Source organism: Tupaia chinensis, unplaced genomic scaffold, assembly GCF_000334495.1.
Source record: "Tupaia chinensis unplaced genomic scaffold, TupChi_1.0 Scaffold145396_1, whole genome shotgun sequence".
Taxonomy (NCBI): Eukaryota; Metazoa; Chordata; class Mammalia; order Scandentia; family Tupaiidae; genus Tupaia; species Tupaia belangeri.
In genome coordinates, this window is record NW_006205257.1 from 1659377 (window position 1) to 1674376 (window position 15000).

General features: G+C 43.1%; 1 protein-coding gene across 1 annotated transcript in view; it reads right to left on the reverse strand.

Annotated features, from left to right (window-relative positions):
* The window catches only part of WDR88 (WD repeat domain 88), a 64473-nt gene that overhangs the window by 11228 nt on the left and 38245 nt on the right, over window positions 1–15000 (reverse strand). Inside the window, exons 7-9 of the mRNA XM_006167981.3 lie at window positions 14860–15000; window positions 12271–12353; window positions 5596–5664 (exon numbers count right to left, since the gene is read on the reverse strand). The exon at window positions 14860–15000 is cut by the window's right edge and continues 47 nt beyond it. Coding sequence (XP_006168043.1) covers window positions 5596–5664; window positions 12271–12353; window positions 14860–15000 — 293 coding nt within the window. The remainder of the gene's footprint in view (window positions 1–5595; window positions 5665–12270; window positions 12354–14859) is intronic.

Here is a 15000-nt window from a genome sequence, read left to right on the forward strand (position 1 = left end):
AAACGTATTTTTATTCATTAAAACAGAAGCCATTACAATCAATGTATTTTTGCCGATGAGCAATAAGTCTGTTTACTCCTGTAGCATAAACATTTGTGTTTTGGGATTTGACAAACTCTTGGAAAGCATCTTCTGCATCCTGCTGGTTATGGAAGCGTTTGCCCTGCAAAAAGTTGTCAAGATATTTAAAGAAGTGGTGGTTGGCGAGAGGTGAGATGAATATGGCAGATGAGGCAAAACTTTGTAGCTCAATTGTTCAACTTTCGAAGTATTGGTTGTGTGTGAGTGTGGTCAGGCATTGTCGTGGAGAAGAATGGGGCCCTCTCTGTGGACTAATGCCAGCTGCAGGCATTATAGTTTTCGGTGCAACTCAATTTCCTGAGTGCATCTTATCAATTTTCTGAGCTTACTTCTCAGATATAATGCTTTTTCCAGGATTCAGAAAGCTAAGGATCAGAACCCACCAAACAGTGACCATGACCTTTTTATGGTACAAGTTCAGCTTTGGGAAGTGCTTCAGAGCTTCTTCTCAGTCCAACCACTGAGCTCATTGTCACTGGTTGTTGTATAACATCCATTTTTTGTCACATGTCACAATCTAATTGAGAAATGGTTTGTTGTCGGGTAAGGTAAGAAAAGACAATGTTTCGGAATGGCAATTTTCAAAATTTTCCGTTAGCTTGGAAGACACCTACTTACCAAGCTTTTTCATCTTTCCAATTTGCTTCAAATTGCTGAAAGACCGAAGAATGGCCGACGTTGAGTTCTTTGGCAACTTCTCCTGTAGTTGTAGAAAATCAGCTTCAATGATTGCTCTCAATTGGTCATTGTCAACTTCTTTTTTTTTTTTTTTTTGAGAGGTTTTTGCTATAGGTCGCGTGCATTCGCCAGACAAACAGAGAGAGACAGAGAGACAGAAAACAAGAAATCACATCCCAGGGAGGATGGCCATGCCACAATCCCTTCTTCTCCATTCTCCTCTCAGGATCTTGGGCACGCACACACACGTGCCCGGCGTGAGTTTTAAACCACCTGGTCCAGGACTCAAACCACAGTCAATCACATGGGAGTCCAACAACATAGCCATTACGCCAACTGCTGGTCCCATTGTCAACTTTTGATGGCCAGTCACTATACTCCTCATCTTCAAGGTTCTCATTTCCTTTGCAAAATTTCTTGAACCACCACTGTCCCGTGTTTGTTAGCAGTTCCTGGGCCAGTACATTGTTAGTGTTGTGAGTTGTCTCTGTTATTTTACTACACATTTTGAACTCAAATAAGACAATTGCTTGAGGGGCCAACAGATGGTGCCAGCGGTTACGTTGCTGGACTCCTTCTCTTCTTTTCTCTCTTCACTGTCATCATCTTCTTCTTTAATATTATTTGATCAGGCAGAGTCTCTTGCAATTCCATATAAACTTGAGGATAGGCTTTGCCATTTCTGTAAAACAGACTTGGAATTTTGATAGGGGTTGTGTTGAATCTGTAAACCACTTTGGATAGTATTGACATCTTCACAGTATTAGGTCTTCCTATCCATGAACACAGGATGTCTCCCCACTAACTTAGGTCTTCTTTAATTTCTTTCAGTATTTATTTATTTATTGTTTAGGTTTCTGCCATAGGGTGTATGTTCTCGCTGAAGAGAGACAGAGAGAGAACAAAACTGGAAAATCGCCCCCGGGGGGATGGCCATGCCCCAATGTCTTTTTCTTCCATGTTCCTTCTGGGATTTGGGGCATGTATGCACACATGCCCAGCATGTTGAGCCACCAGATTTGGGACTTGAACCATGGTTAGCATTGTGGGACTCCAGCACCTTAACCATCACACCACATGTGGGACTCCACACCTTAACCATCACACCACCTGCTGACCCTTCAGTAATGTTTTATAGTTCTTAGTGTACAAGTCTTCTACCACCCTGGTTAGATTTATTTCTAAGAATTATTTTAGATGCCATTGTAAATGGAATTGCTTTTCCTTTACAGAGTGTTCATTACTGGTGTACAAAAACACAACGGAGGCCAGACAGGTAGTGTGGTGGTTAAGGCAGCTGGATCCAACATGACTGACCACATGGTTTGAGTCCCAGACTCCAGTGACTTGAAAAACATACCAGATACATTATGTGTGTGCCCAAAATCCCAAAAAGAGAACTGAAGAGATGGGATTGTGGCATAGCCATCCCCCATGGGGGTGATTTTTCACTCTCCCTCTCTTTCTCTGTCTCCCTCTGGCAAGTACATATGCCCTATAGCAAAAACAAAAACAAACAAAGAGATGCAACTGATTTTTATGTGTTTATTTTGTACCCTAAAACTTTGTTGAATTCATTGACTAGTTTTAGTAGCTTCTTTGTGGATTCTTTGAGATTGTGTGTGTGTGTGTGTATAGGTATGTGTGTGTGTGTATATATATGCGTGTGTGTGTATATATATATATATATGTCATCTGAGAGAGGCAAGTTTTACTTATTCATATCTAGGATGCCTTTTATTTCTTTTTGTGGTATAAGAGCTCTGGCTAGAACTTCAATAAAATATTTACTAGCAGCAGTAAAAGCAGACATCTTTGCCCTGATCCTTATCTTAGGAAGAAAGCTTTTGGTCTTTTACCATTGAGAATGATATTAACAATGAGTTTTTTTAAAAATATCCTTGATCATGTTGAGGAATTTTCCTTGTATTCCTAGATTTCTGAAGTTGTCTTTTCTTTTTACTTATGAAAGGACTTTGCATTTTTTAGGGTTTTTTTTTGGTGTCAATTGAGATGATCACATGGGTTTTTTTTTTTCTTTTTTCTATTAAGGTGATACATTACATTGACTGATTTTGTGTTAAACTCTTGTATTCCAACGAGAAATCCCACTTGATCATGGTAAATAATCCTTTTAATTGTGCTGTTGGGTTCTATTTGTTAGTATTTTGTTGAGAATATTTTCATCTATATTCATAAGGGGTATTGGTCTGTAATTTTCTTATCTTATGATGTCTCCATCAGGCTTTGGTAGCAGAGTAATACTGGCTTCATAGAATGTGGTTATTGCTTTTTATTTTGTTTTCAACTTGCCAGTGGGTACATGCATTCACCGGAGAGAGAGAGACAAAGAGAGAGCATGCATTTACCTATGGGGCATGGTCACACTGCGATCCCTTCTCCATTTATCCACCCTGTTGGGATTTGGGGCATGCATATATGCACTCTGTGTGTGTGTTTTTTAAGAGGTTTTTGCCTTAGGGCACGTATGCTCGCTGGACCGCAAGAGAGACAGAGACAGTGAGAAGAAAAGTGAGAAATCACCCCTCGAGGGTGGGGGAGAATGACCACACCACTATCCCTGTCCTCCATTCTCCTCCTGGGATCTTGGGCACTCATGCACATGCACCAAGTGTGATTTTCAAGCCATCAAGTTCAGGATTCAAATCATGGTTGGCCATATGAGAGTCCAGTAACGTAACCGCTACGCCATCTGGTGGCCTTCCCCATATGTTTTTCAAGCTGCTGGGCCTGGGATTCAAACTACATGCATGGTCAACCATATGGAATCTGGTTTCCAACGATCAGGTCATGGAGCCAGCCTAGTCATTGCTTTTTTATTTTTTATTTATTATTATTATTATTTTAATTTGCTATAGGGCACATATGCTCGCCAAACTCAGACATAGAGAGGGAAAAAATGAGAAAGCAAGCCACCCAAGCTGCTGGGCCTGGGATTCAAACTACATGCATGGTCAACCATATGGAATCTGGTTTCCAACGATCAGGTCATGGAGCCAGCCTAGTCATTGCTTTTTTATTTTTTATTTATTATTATTATTATTTTAATTTGCTATAGGGCACATATGCTCGCCAAACTCAGACATAGAGAGGGAAAAAATGAGAAAGCAAGCCACCAGGTCTGGGACAGAGACATAGAGAGGGAAAAATGAGAAAGCAAGTCACCAGGTCTGGGACTTGAACCACAGTTGGCCATGTGGGAATCCAGCATCTTAACCACCATGCCACCTGCTGGCCCCAGCCCAGACATTGGCTTCTATTAAATGTAAGTAATAGCATTTAATCAATCCTATTGTATTTATGTTCTCTTTTAAAAATAATCTTAAAACTATGTATCCTAAGAATATATTAATACAATAATATGTCTTATAAATTTAAATATCCAGTAAAGTTTTTTTAAACATTTTAAACATTTATTTATGATAGAATAAATAAGAATGAACACGTGTAAGAGACAGAGAGAAGAGGAGCACCGTTTGCTGGCTCTGTCACAGCAATGGCAATTCCCTTTCAGTAGCCCTCTCGGGCACTAGCATGTGTGCTCAGAGTGTTTCAGAGCAGTTCAGGGATTCAAACCATGGCCACCATATGAAATCTAGCTTCTCATGAGCACTGCACCATGGAGCCAACCCCCAGTAAAGACTTTTTTAAAGAACGATTTATTTATTTATTTATTTTATTTGTTATTATTATTTTTTAATTTGACCAGAGAGAAACAGAGAGAAAGGGAAAGTGAGAAAGCAAGCCATCAGGTCCAGGACTCAAGCGGTAGTCGGCCATGTGGGAGTCCAGTGCCCTTAACTGACACACTACCTGCCGACCCCCCCCAGTAAAGATTTTTTTAAAAGTCACAGGAAAGAATTCTTTAGAAGAAGAGAAAAGCAAAACAAAACATGGAGAGTCTTTGAAAATTTCCTGGAAATGCATATCATGATAAAAATATGCATGGATTTCAAAAAAACATTGTACCAGAAAGATTCACATTTTAATTCCACTTTCCATAAAGTTTTGAAGTCCCTTCATATTTTATATTTTTCTTAAATATGTTTATTTAATTGGCTTTACTGTTAATTACTACTTAGCCACTATTAATGAATGCTGTTACTTTGTTTAAATAATAGTATTTGTGTGGTAGTCGGAAGTAAAAATTACAGAATAACATATGGTTATTAACTCACTTATAGTATCTTTATATTAAAGCATACATATAGGTATATGATTTTTATTATCTATCATACTATAGGAATTTTGTCTGATATACCTATATCATGAGTTGGTTCTCTAAAAGTTGGTCATGAAGCCTCATGGACCTGGAAACCTCCCACCTAGAGGAATGACATGGTCTGATAAAGTTAGGGGATAGAGTGGGACACTACTTTTCGGGTCTCATATCTGGAGGATAGCTTGGTGTATCCTGGGTTAGCCATTGGAATGGGAATCCCTAGCTTCCCAGTGATGTGAGGAGGGAAGACTCAGCTGGGATCTTGGGCAGTCTCAGCTGCTTTTGAGCTTATGTCTTCTCTCCAAGGCCCCCTAGTGGCTCCTTCACTCATCAGTGGAGCCAGACTTTTTCAGCAAAGCTTCACTGTCCATGGTGCAGATGCAAATGCCTGGCAACTTCCCCATATTTGCAGATGGAAGGACTTGCTTTCCACCTTTCCAAGGCAGCTCCCTGCATGGGGATGGCCTGGCCAGGGCTAGACAGCAGACTGACCTGGCCCAGGAACTTTATACTCGGCACTAACACTTGTGCCATCACCAATTCTGATGAATGTCACAGACATTTTAAGTCACTCAAAGACTGACTATGTTTACCTTTGAGGCAGAAAGGACCCATTTCTTGTTGTTGCTAATGGCAACATCCATCACCCAGTCATGATGGCCCTGAAAAAAATAAAATGTCAACGAGGAGCTAGAGAAAATACCTTTCTAAGAGTAGTGAAAACAAAAACAGCATCAGGAACCCAGGGCTTCTCACATTTAAGAGCAGCTAATTGTGCTTCTCTGCTATTATCAATAACAGCAAAGGTGAAAAACAAAGTGTAAAGATGTGTGATGGGACCAGCAGTTAGCATGATGGCTGTGTCACTGGACTCCCATGTAGTCCACCGCGGTTCGAGTCCTGGACCCAGTGGCTTAAATTCATGCCGGGTGCGTGTGAATGCGTGTCCAAGATCCCGAGAGGAGAATGGAAGAGAAGGGATAGCGGCATAGCCATCCCCCCTAGGGGGTGATTTCTCGCTTTATGTCTCTCTCTGTCTTTTTGGTGAGTGCATGCGCCCTATAGCAAAAAACAACAAACAAACAAACAAACAAACAAAACTCTCCAAAAAATAAAAAATAAATAAAATAAAGTAAAATAAAAATAAAGATGTGTGATACAGGGGCCAGCCGATAGCATAGCGATTCTGTTGTTGGATTCCCACATGGTCAACCACAGTTTGAGTCCCAGACCCAGTGGCTTGAAACTCAAGCCAGGCACATTTGTGTGTGCCCAAAATCCCAGGAGGAGAGTGAAGTAGAAGGGATTGCAGTGCATGCGTCCTGGGGGTAATTTCTTACTTTTCCTCTCACTGTCTCTGTCTCCCTCTCTCTCTGGCAAGTGCATGCACCTTAAGGCAAAAACCTCTTTAAAAAAGAAAAAAGATGGAACTAGCAAGGGGTGTGATGGTTAAAGTGCTGGATTCTCACATGGCTGACCATGGTTTGTTTATTTTTTTTTTGAGAGAGAGGTTTTTTTCGCTATAGGACGCGTGCGCTCGCCAGACAGACAGAGAGAGACAGAGAGACAGAAAGCGAGAAATCACCCTCCAGAGGGGATGGTCACACCGCAATCCCTTCTCCTCCATTCTCCTCTCGGGATCCATTCTCCTCTCTCACGCACAGCGTGCCCAGCGTGAGTTTTAAGCCACCGGGTCTGGGACGCGAACCGCGGTCAACTACGTGGGAGTCCAGCGACACAGCCATTACGCTAATTGCTGGTTCACAGCTGACCATGGTTTGACTCCTGGACCTGGCGACTCACTTTCTCTCTCTCTGGTCAAATTTTTAAAAAAGAAAAAAAATTGATAATAAATAAAATTAAATAAATAATTCTTTTTTTTAATTAAAAGATCTGTGATACAAGTGTATATTATAGCATTATCTATATTTTTTAAAATAACACTATGGAGGGGACCAACAGATGGCATAATGGTTATGTCACTGGATTCCCATGTAGTTGACCATGGTTCAAGACCTGGACCTGGTAACTTAAAACTCATGCCGGGTGCGTGTGCACGCATGCCCAAAATCCTGAGAGGAGAACAGAGGAGAAGGGATTGTGATGTGGCCATCCCCTTGAGGAGTGTCTCACTTTCTTTCTCTCTGTGTCTCTGGAGAGCGCACACTCCTCATAACAAAAATCTCTCTAAAAAGAATAAATAGCTGACATGGATACTGAACTTGAACTGGGAAATATTGCTTCCCTTGAGTAAAAATGAAAATTTTCTGCTGAGACTTCTCCCTCCAGAGTCATTTCTAGTGGGTAGGGCTACCTCTGTCTCTTTCTCTCCATATCTCTCTGTCTCTCTGTGTCTCCCTGTGTCTTTTAATTTTTTTTTTAAGGTAAAGTATTCTCTGGGCTCTCAAGCCCCTCCTTTATTGTGCTATTTGTGCCTGTCCCCATCCCATTTAGTAAAGGCACAAACCCAGGCCCATCCTGACATGGATACTGAACTTGAGCTGTGAAATATTGCTTTTGTGCCATGTAGTTTTCATTTTTTGCCTTTAAAAATTAAAATCTAAAGGTTTTTTCATTATCTTTCTTTCTTTCTTCTTTTTTATTTTACTTTTTCTTCTCCTTTCCTCTTTTCTAATTCTTTTCCTTTTTTCTTTATCTTTACCCCTTGGCTGCTCAGCCTCCATGCTCTGAGTGTCTAGACAGGTCCAAGTGAACAGGATCCAAACATCTGAGTACAATTAGGGTCAGAATATTCCTCTATTGCCACTGAATCTGATGCACAAAGAGTGAAAACGGAACAGAAGAGAGATTGCAGATCACCTCTTCCTACACACCTCTGAATGCTCAGACTGAACTTCAAGAGTTAGGAAGAAATGCACCATCCATCAGATGACTAGAAATCACCGCAGGGTCACAAAAAATATGGGAAAGAGAGAAAATACCTCTCCTCCAAGGGAAAAAAATAACTCCTCTTCATCCTCAGACAATACAGTGAAACTCATGGAAATGTCCAGATAAGGAATTTAGAATATTCATAGTGACAAAGCTAACAGAGATGGAAGAGAAGAGAGATGATGAACTGCAGAAGAGGCAGGAGAAAGGAGCTTACAAGTTCCAGGAGGTGAGGAAATTCTTGCAAGATCTATAAAAAAAAAATTAAATGGATCTGTTAGAGATGAAGGCTATAATACAGGAAGTCAAAACCTCCCTTGAAAGTGTTAAAAACAGACTAGATCACACAGAAAATCAAATCTCAGATGTAAAAGATAGAATCGCTGGCCTAGAAAATTCCACCATGAAAATTGAGAAAACTGCCCCCCAAAATGAGAATGATATATGAGAAATACTAGATACCATCAAATGTTCAAACATCTGGATAACTGGCATCCCAGAAGGTGAAGAGACCCATAAGGGCATTGATAATCTATTCAATGAAATCCTGGAAGAAAATTTTCCAAACCTAGAGAGGCATTTAAAGATTCAGTCCCAAGAAATACAAAGGACCGCAAATAGAATCAACCCAAGAAGATCTTCTCCAAGACACATTATAGCCAGATTGACCAAACCACAGACAAAGACAGGATACTAAGATTGGCAAAAGAGAAACATCAAGTTACCTACAAAGGATATCCCATCGCGTTAACAGCAGACCTCTCTTCGGAAACTGTGAGTGAGGAAAGAATGGGAAAATACATACAAAGTGTTAAGGGAAAAGCAGTTTCAACCAAGAATACTCTACCCAGCAAGATTATCCTTCATATGGGAAGAAAAGACAAGAACATTCTCAGATAAACAAAACCTGAAAGAATTTACCAACACCAGACCAGCTCTCCTAGAAGTTCTCAAGGGAGTGCTATATTAGGAAAATTAAATACAGACACACAGAAATAAAAGTTCAAAAACTAAGAAAATGGCCAACTTAATCCTAGGGACAAGTCTGGAGTTAAATATTAGATCCCAAATTTAATTGGGAGATCGAACCACAATAGAAGATAGATTAAGTACATGAGACTGAACTAGTGAAACAGAATTTTATAACTTTTGACTAAAACATTGCTGATTTTCTTCTAGGCTTTGTTTTCTGGTTTTAAGGATTTTTGTCCTGTCTTAAGCTGCCAATAGGTTTATGTACCTACTATTTGAACAGAATCCTAACCTGTTTCCTAGCTTTAAGCTTTAAGCAAAGTTTCTTAGCATTTATTTGATTTATTAAAGCTAAAACTACTTTTCTTGAAGTTAAAAAATATGTTAAAAATACCTATTTAATGACCATAGTAGGCTATATGGCATCAGCTAGGTGCTACCTTAGAGTATATTCATTCTACTCAGAGTTTCACACTTAAAGTCAGACATGTGTTCACAGATATGTATATATCAGCTGAACTTGCTATTGAAAGTAGTTAGATTATTTAAGAAATTTTGTGAATCAATAAAATGTGGAGAAAAAAATAGAAAACAACTGTAGACACCTGAGATAGTGTGGGAGGAGGGTGGGAAATGGTAGAGGGTGAGAAATAGGGGGAAATATATATATATGTATGTATATACATACGTATATATATAAAATTAGAAATGGAACATTATTGACAATAACATGTATGATTAAGCCACTATGTCATATATTCTGGATGGGAAATCACATTTTATATGCTGTGATGAGGCTCAGTGAATGAATGTTAATTAATTAATTAGTTAAAAACTAAAAATTTAAAATAAAAAATAAATGAAATTGTAAAATAATAAAGAAAAATATAAATAAATAGATAGTAATAATAATAATACCATGGTGGCAGCCAGGAGGTGACAAGTTGGTTAAAGCGCTGGACTCCCACATGGCTCCCCATAGTTTGAGTCCCAGACCTGGTGGCTTGGTTTCTCATTCTCTCTTTCTCTCTCAACCTTTCTCTGTCTTTGGTGAGCACACATGCCCTATAGCAAATTAAAAATATAATAATAATACATTAAATAAATCTTAAAAATACAATAATACTGTAGGGGCAGTAGGTGGTATGGTGGTTAAGGCACTGAATTCCCACATGGCTGATTGCAGTGTGAGTCCTGGACCTGGTGGCTTGAGAATTACGCCAGGTGCATGTGTGTTTGTGCCCAAAATCCCAAGTGGAGAAGGAAGAAGGGATTGTGGTGTGGCTGTTCCCCCTGGGGGATGATTTCTCACTTTCCCTCTCTCTGTTTCTGTCTCTCTTAGGTGAGCATGTGCACCCTAGGGCAAAAACCTAAAAAAAAATAATAATAATACTGTGGTGTTTAACAGGATGGGAAAAAAGTTACTGAATTCTCAACTGGGCTCAGGTTTTTTTCCCCTTCCTAGTTTTGCTATAGGCCTCATGCCCTCACCAGGGAGAGAGAAAGAGAAAGGAGAGACGGTCACACTGCAATGCCTTCTCCTCCATTTTCTTCTCAGGACTTTGGGCATACATACATGTGCCTGATGTGATTTTCAAGCCACTAGATACAGCGCTCAAACTGCGCAGTCGGCCATGTGGGATCCAGCCACATTAACCTCCATGCCATCTGCTGGCCCCTAAGCTCTGGTGTTGTTTGGTTTTTTTTTTCCATTCTTTGTTCTAGAAAATATCATACAGAAGGCCTATCAGTGAAGGGGATTTTGGCTTCAAATAACTGCAAACTCATTCACTGTGGCTTAAGCAAATCATGGTGGGGGAAGAAGGAGATGTTTTCCTCAGGCAACAAGGAGCTCAGATGCCTTGTTGGTTTAGACGCTTGCTGATGAGGTGAGTGGCTCAGGGTTCTGCAACAGAGTGCCTTTCTCTTATGGAAAGAGGTGGACAATGAGACAACACGGTATGGTAGGGGGAATGGGGACAAGAGAGAGCGTCAGACCTCTGTGTACAGGGACTGGCAGGTAGGGTAGCGGTTAAGGTGCTGGATTTCCACATGGCCAACTGCGGTTTGAGTCCCAGTCCCAATAGCTTGAAAATCACACCAGGCTCGTGTGTGTGTGTATCCCCCAAATCTTGAGAGCAGACTGGAGGAGAAAGGATTGCAGCATGGCCACCATCCCCCCAGGGATTGATTTCTCACTTTCCCTCACACACCCTATGAAAAACAAAAACTCCATGAAGAATCTAAGGGTGAAAGAACAGAGAGAGAAGAGAGAGAAGAGAAGATCAGAATGACCTGATGGGGAGGACAAAGGGACTTATTTTTGGTAGAGGGATTTTATTTCTTTACAATAGGATATGCGCACTTGCCAGAGAGACAGAGACAGAAAGTGAGAAATCACACACACACACCCCCAAGGGATATGGCCACACCACAATCCCTTCTCCTCCACTCTTCTCTCAGGGTTTTGGCATACATGCGCATGCACCTGGCGTGAGTTTTAAGCCACTGGGTCTAGGACTCGAACCACAGTCGGCCATGTGGGAGCCCAGTGACATAACCATTATGCCATCTGCTGGTCCTGACAAAGAGACCTTTGAGCACAGGAGGTTTGATGTTCAGTTTCCAAGTGTTTATTGTCTGTGATGCAAACTCCCTTTGCTTCCCCAACGCCTAGGAGAAGACGGTTCCCACAGACACAGCCCACTTTTGAGCCCTGGGCGAGGGCAAAGAGACTGCGAGTCATGGATATGAACGTTCACAGCTAAAGTGGCCATGAGCTCACCAGGCCAGGGGGTTTGCGGAGATCCTGGAGTATAGGGCACCTGGAACAGGGGTGCAGAATGAGCCCACCCCGATTCTTGCTGTGTTGGATAATCCATCCCCTAATTACAGAGCCATCTGGAGTTGGGTCTCCTCTAACTGGCAGCCAGTGATTACTCAGCGGATTTTCGAGTCCCAGGGCTCTCTGTGCATGCCTCATGATGGTGTTCATCTCTCTGCATGGTCATGTCTGCTGTTCTTACATACTTCCCCACCCTACGGCCTTCCATTTGCTGTTCCATCTGCCTGGAATACCCTTCCTCAAGATCCTCACTTATCCAGTCCCTCCTTGCCACCCAGTTCTTGGCTCAAATGCCTCTTTTTCCAAGAAGTTCTCCCTGACCACCGACTGCAAATTAGGCCCTGGGGTCTGCTTCATCACTTCTCCCTGTTGTGCTTTTCCATGTCGCTCATCGCTGGTGGTGATTTGTTTGCTGGTTTTCTGCCTGTCCTTTCTCACAGGGGTGTCAGTTCTGTGAGGAGCCCCCTGGGGCTGTCTCTCTGCTGCCATCCCTCCAGGATCCAGCGGGACCCCCTAAGAAATGACACTCAGACCCTCTATCTAATGCTGACACCTGTACCTTCAAGGAGAGCTTCCGGTAGCCTTCTCCTACATCCCAAATAGCCACCGTCCTGTCGAACCCTCCAGAAATGAGAAAAGAACCTGCAACACAAAATGAAAGCGTCTGGGACAAATCATGTTCTCCAGCCAAGTGAGGCCAAGTCAGACCGAGGACGCATTTGTGAGGAGTCGCCACGGTTTCCTCTGACAATGAAACCCCTTCCTGGTGTGGCCCAGTGACCCCCAACCAGCAGGGGTCCTTGCTATTCACAGTAGGGAGGTTCTCCAAAGCCCTGCCAACACTGAATTAGCCAGTACCGAACCGCTGCTCCCAGAGAAATATAGGGCTGGGTCCCTGCAAGCCGCTGGCCAGAAGCTTTCACACTCATCAATACGTAGCCTTGTTTTTATGTGTGTTTTTGTTTAAAGGCACTTTATTTCATCTATATCATTGATTCATTAACACTGAACTCAACCAGCAGCTCTGTAGCTCCTGCCTGAACAAAGCTCCTTCGACACGTGTTTTCTCCGTAAGGCTCATCGCAGCCTTCTTTTTTTGGAGAGGTTTTTGCTATAGGGCACATGCGCTCGCCAGAAAGACAGAGACAGAGAGACAGAAAGCAAGAAATCACTCCCCAGGGGGGGATGGTCACGCCGCAATCCCTTCTCCTCCATTCTTCTCCCGGGATCTTGGGCACGCACGCACACACGCCTGGCGTGAGTTTAAGCCACCGGGTCCAGGATTTGAACCACGGTCAACTACATGGGAGTCCAGCGACATAGCCGTTACACCAACTGCCGGTCCCTCGTTGCAGCCTTCTTGTGCTGTGGAACGTGGACAGCACTTCAGCACTGCCCAGGGGAGTTATTTTAAACAGCAAAATCACCAAGACAAAGCACAGAAATGAGGAGGGGAAGCGGCACTAAATAGACCACAGAACGGGAACCAGCAGTTAGCCTAATGGACCGCGGTTCGCGTCCCGGGCCCGGTGGCTTAAAACTGACACCAGGCGCGTGTGCGTGCATGCCCAAGATCCCGAGAGGAGAATGGAGGAGAAGGGATTGCGGCGTGACCATCCCCCCCTGGGGAGTGATTTCTTGCTTTCTGTCTCTCTGTCTCTCTCTGTCTGTCTGGCGAGCGCATGCGCCCTATAGCAAAAAAATAATAATAATAAAAAAATAAAAAATAGACCACAGAAAGGACACCTTACCACGTGAAAGCCGAGACAAGAAAGCAGAGTGTCACCTACCTCTGCCCAAGTCTGCATAGGATGACTCGATTTTCTCACTGCTCTGCTCCTGGCAGAGTGATAACGCAAGTGTTTTGCTGTTGAGGTTTTTCCTTAGGATGCGTGCGCTCACCAGAGAGAGAAACAAAGAGTGAGCGGGAAAGTGAGAAAGCACCCCTCGGTGGAGATAACCATGCTGCAATCCCTTCTCCTTCATTCTCATCCCAGAATCTTAGGCATGCGTGCACAGGTGCCTGCATGATTTTCAAGCCATCAGGTCTGGGACTTGAACCACAGTCAGCCAGGTGGGAACCCAGCCACGTAACTGGTACACCATCAGTTGGCCCTCAAAAGTATCTGAAGTATTGATTTTAGGGATACAAATACATTTTAGTGAGTAGGCAAATCCACAAATACAGAAGCCGGATAATAATGATAATGTGTATGCGGTTCTGAACCCAATAAAGCCTAGAAGCAGGCGAGATGCCTCCTAGTGGGAGTCGGAAACATGGATTGCTTCTGCAGAGGAAATGTTGTTCAGAAAAGCCTTAGTATTTCTCAAGTCAGATGCTGACTATGTGTGTATTGGCTGTCCCTAAGCTCCACCTCACCCCACTCCTGACATCCAGAGCAAGAGTCCCCACCCCACCCAGGAAGGGGAAGTATGCATTTGGTGCCTGGGTATCTAGAGCAGCCACTTCTTTCACCCAAGTCAGCTGCCTGGGGCAACTTCCTACCATTGCCCTTCTTCCTATCAGCGCCCTTCATCCGCTTCAGAGGGTACTGATCTCAGCCTCTAGGGGGTAGGTAAGTCACCCAGACCTGGCCAATCAGTGCCTTTTATCTCCTGCTAAGTGATTGGTTCAGAGATGGGCATGTGTCCAAAGCTGAGCCAATGGGAGTCTTCCCTGGGACTTAGGCTTGCTCCATCAGACAGAGGGTCTCTCTTCCTCCGGGATTGCTAGCAACCAGAAGTATGCTGGCCCAGACAAAAAAAAAGAGGCCATGTTTGCCTCCTGGAGGGGAAAAGCCAATACCAGAGGGAAGCTGAGCTGAGAGACAGAGTGGAAGAGTTGGGTTCTGATAATATTGTTTGGGTCTTTGGCCCCAGCCAGGCCTGATCCTGGACTTTCCCTTTATGGGAATTGAAAAATGCTCTAGTGTTGCTTCAGCCATGTTGAACCGAGTGTCTGCCACCTGTAAACTCGAGCCTATGAATTTCTCTCTCTTTGTTCTCACAGGGGAAGGTTCGCCCTTACCGTCAGCATCATTGGAAACTGCCTGCCTGTCCTTAGGCTTGAAGTCCGCGTGAAAGGAACCTGAGGAACTCCACCCAGCACTCCCACAGAGCAGAGACCTTCCGGGTGTTCACTACTCACTGTCTCTGGCAAAGGAGCAGCAGCTCACACAACCTTCGTGACCCTGCATCAGAGTCACACAGGCTCCGTGGTTTCGAAACTCCCCTGTATGGACGTTCCAGATTTTTAAGTTTTTATCCCAGGAACTCGTACACAGGAAAT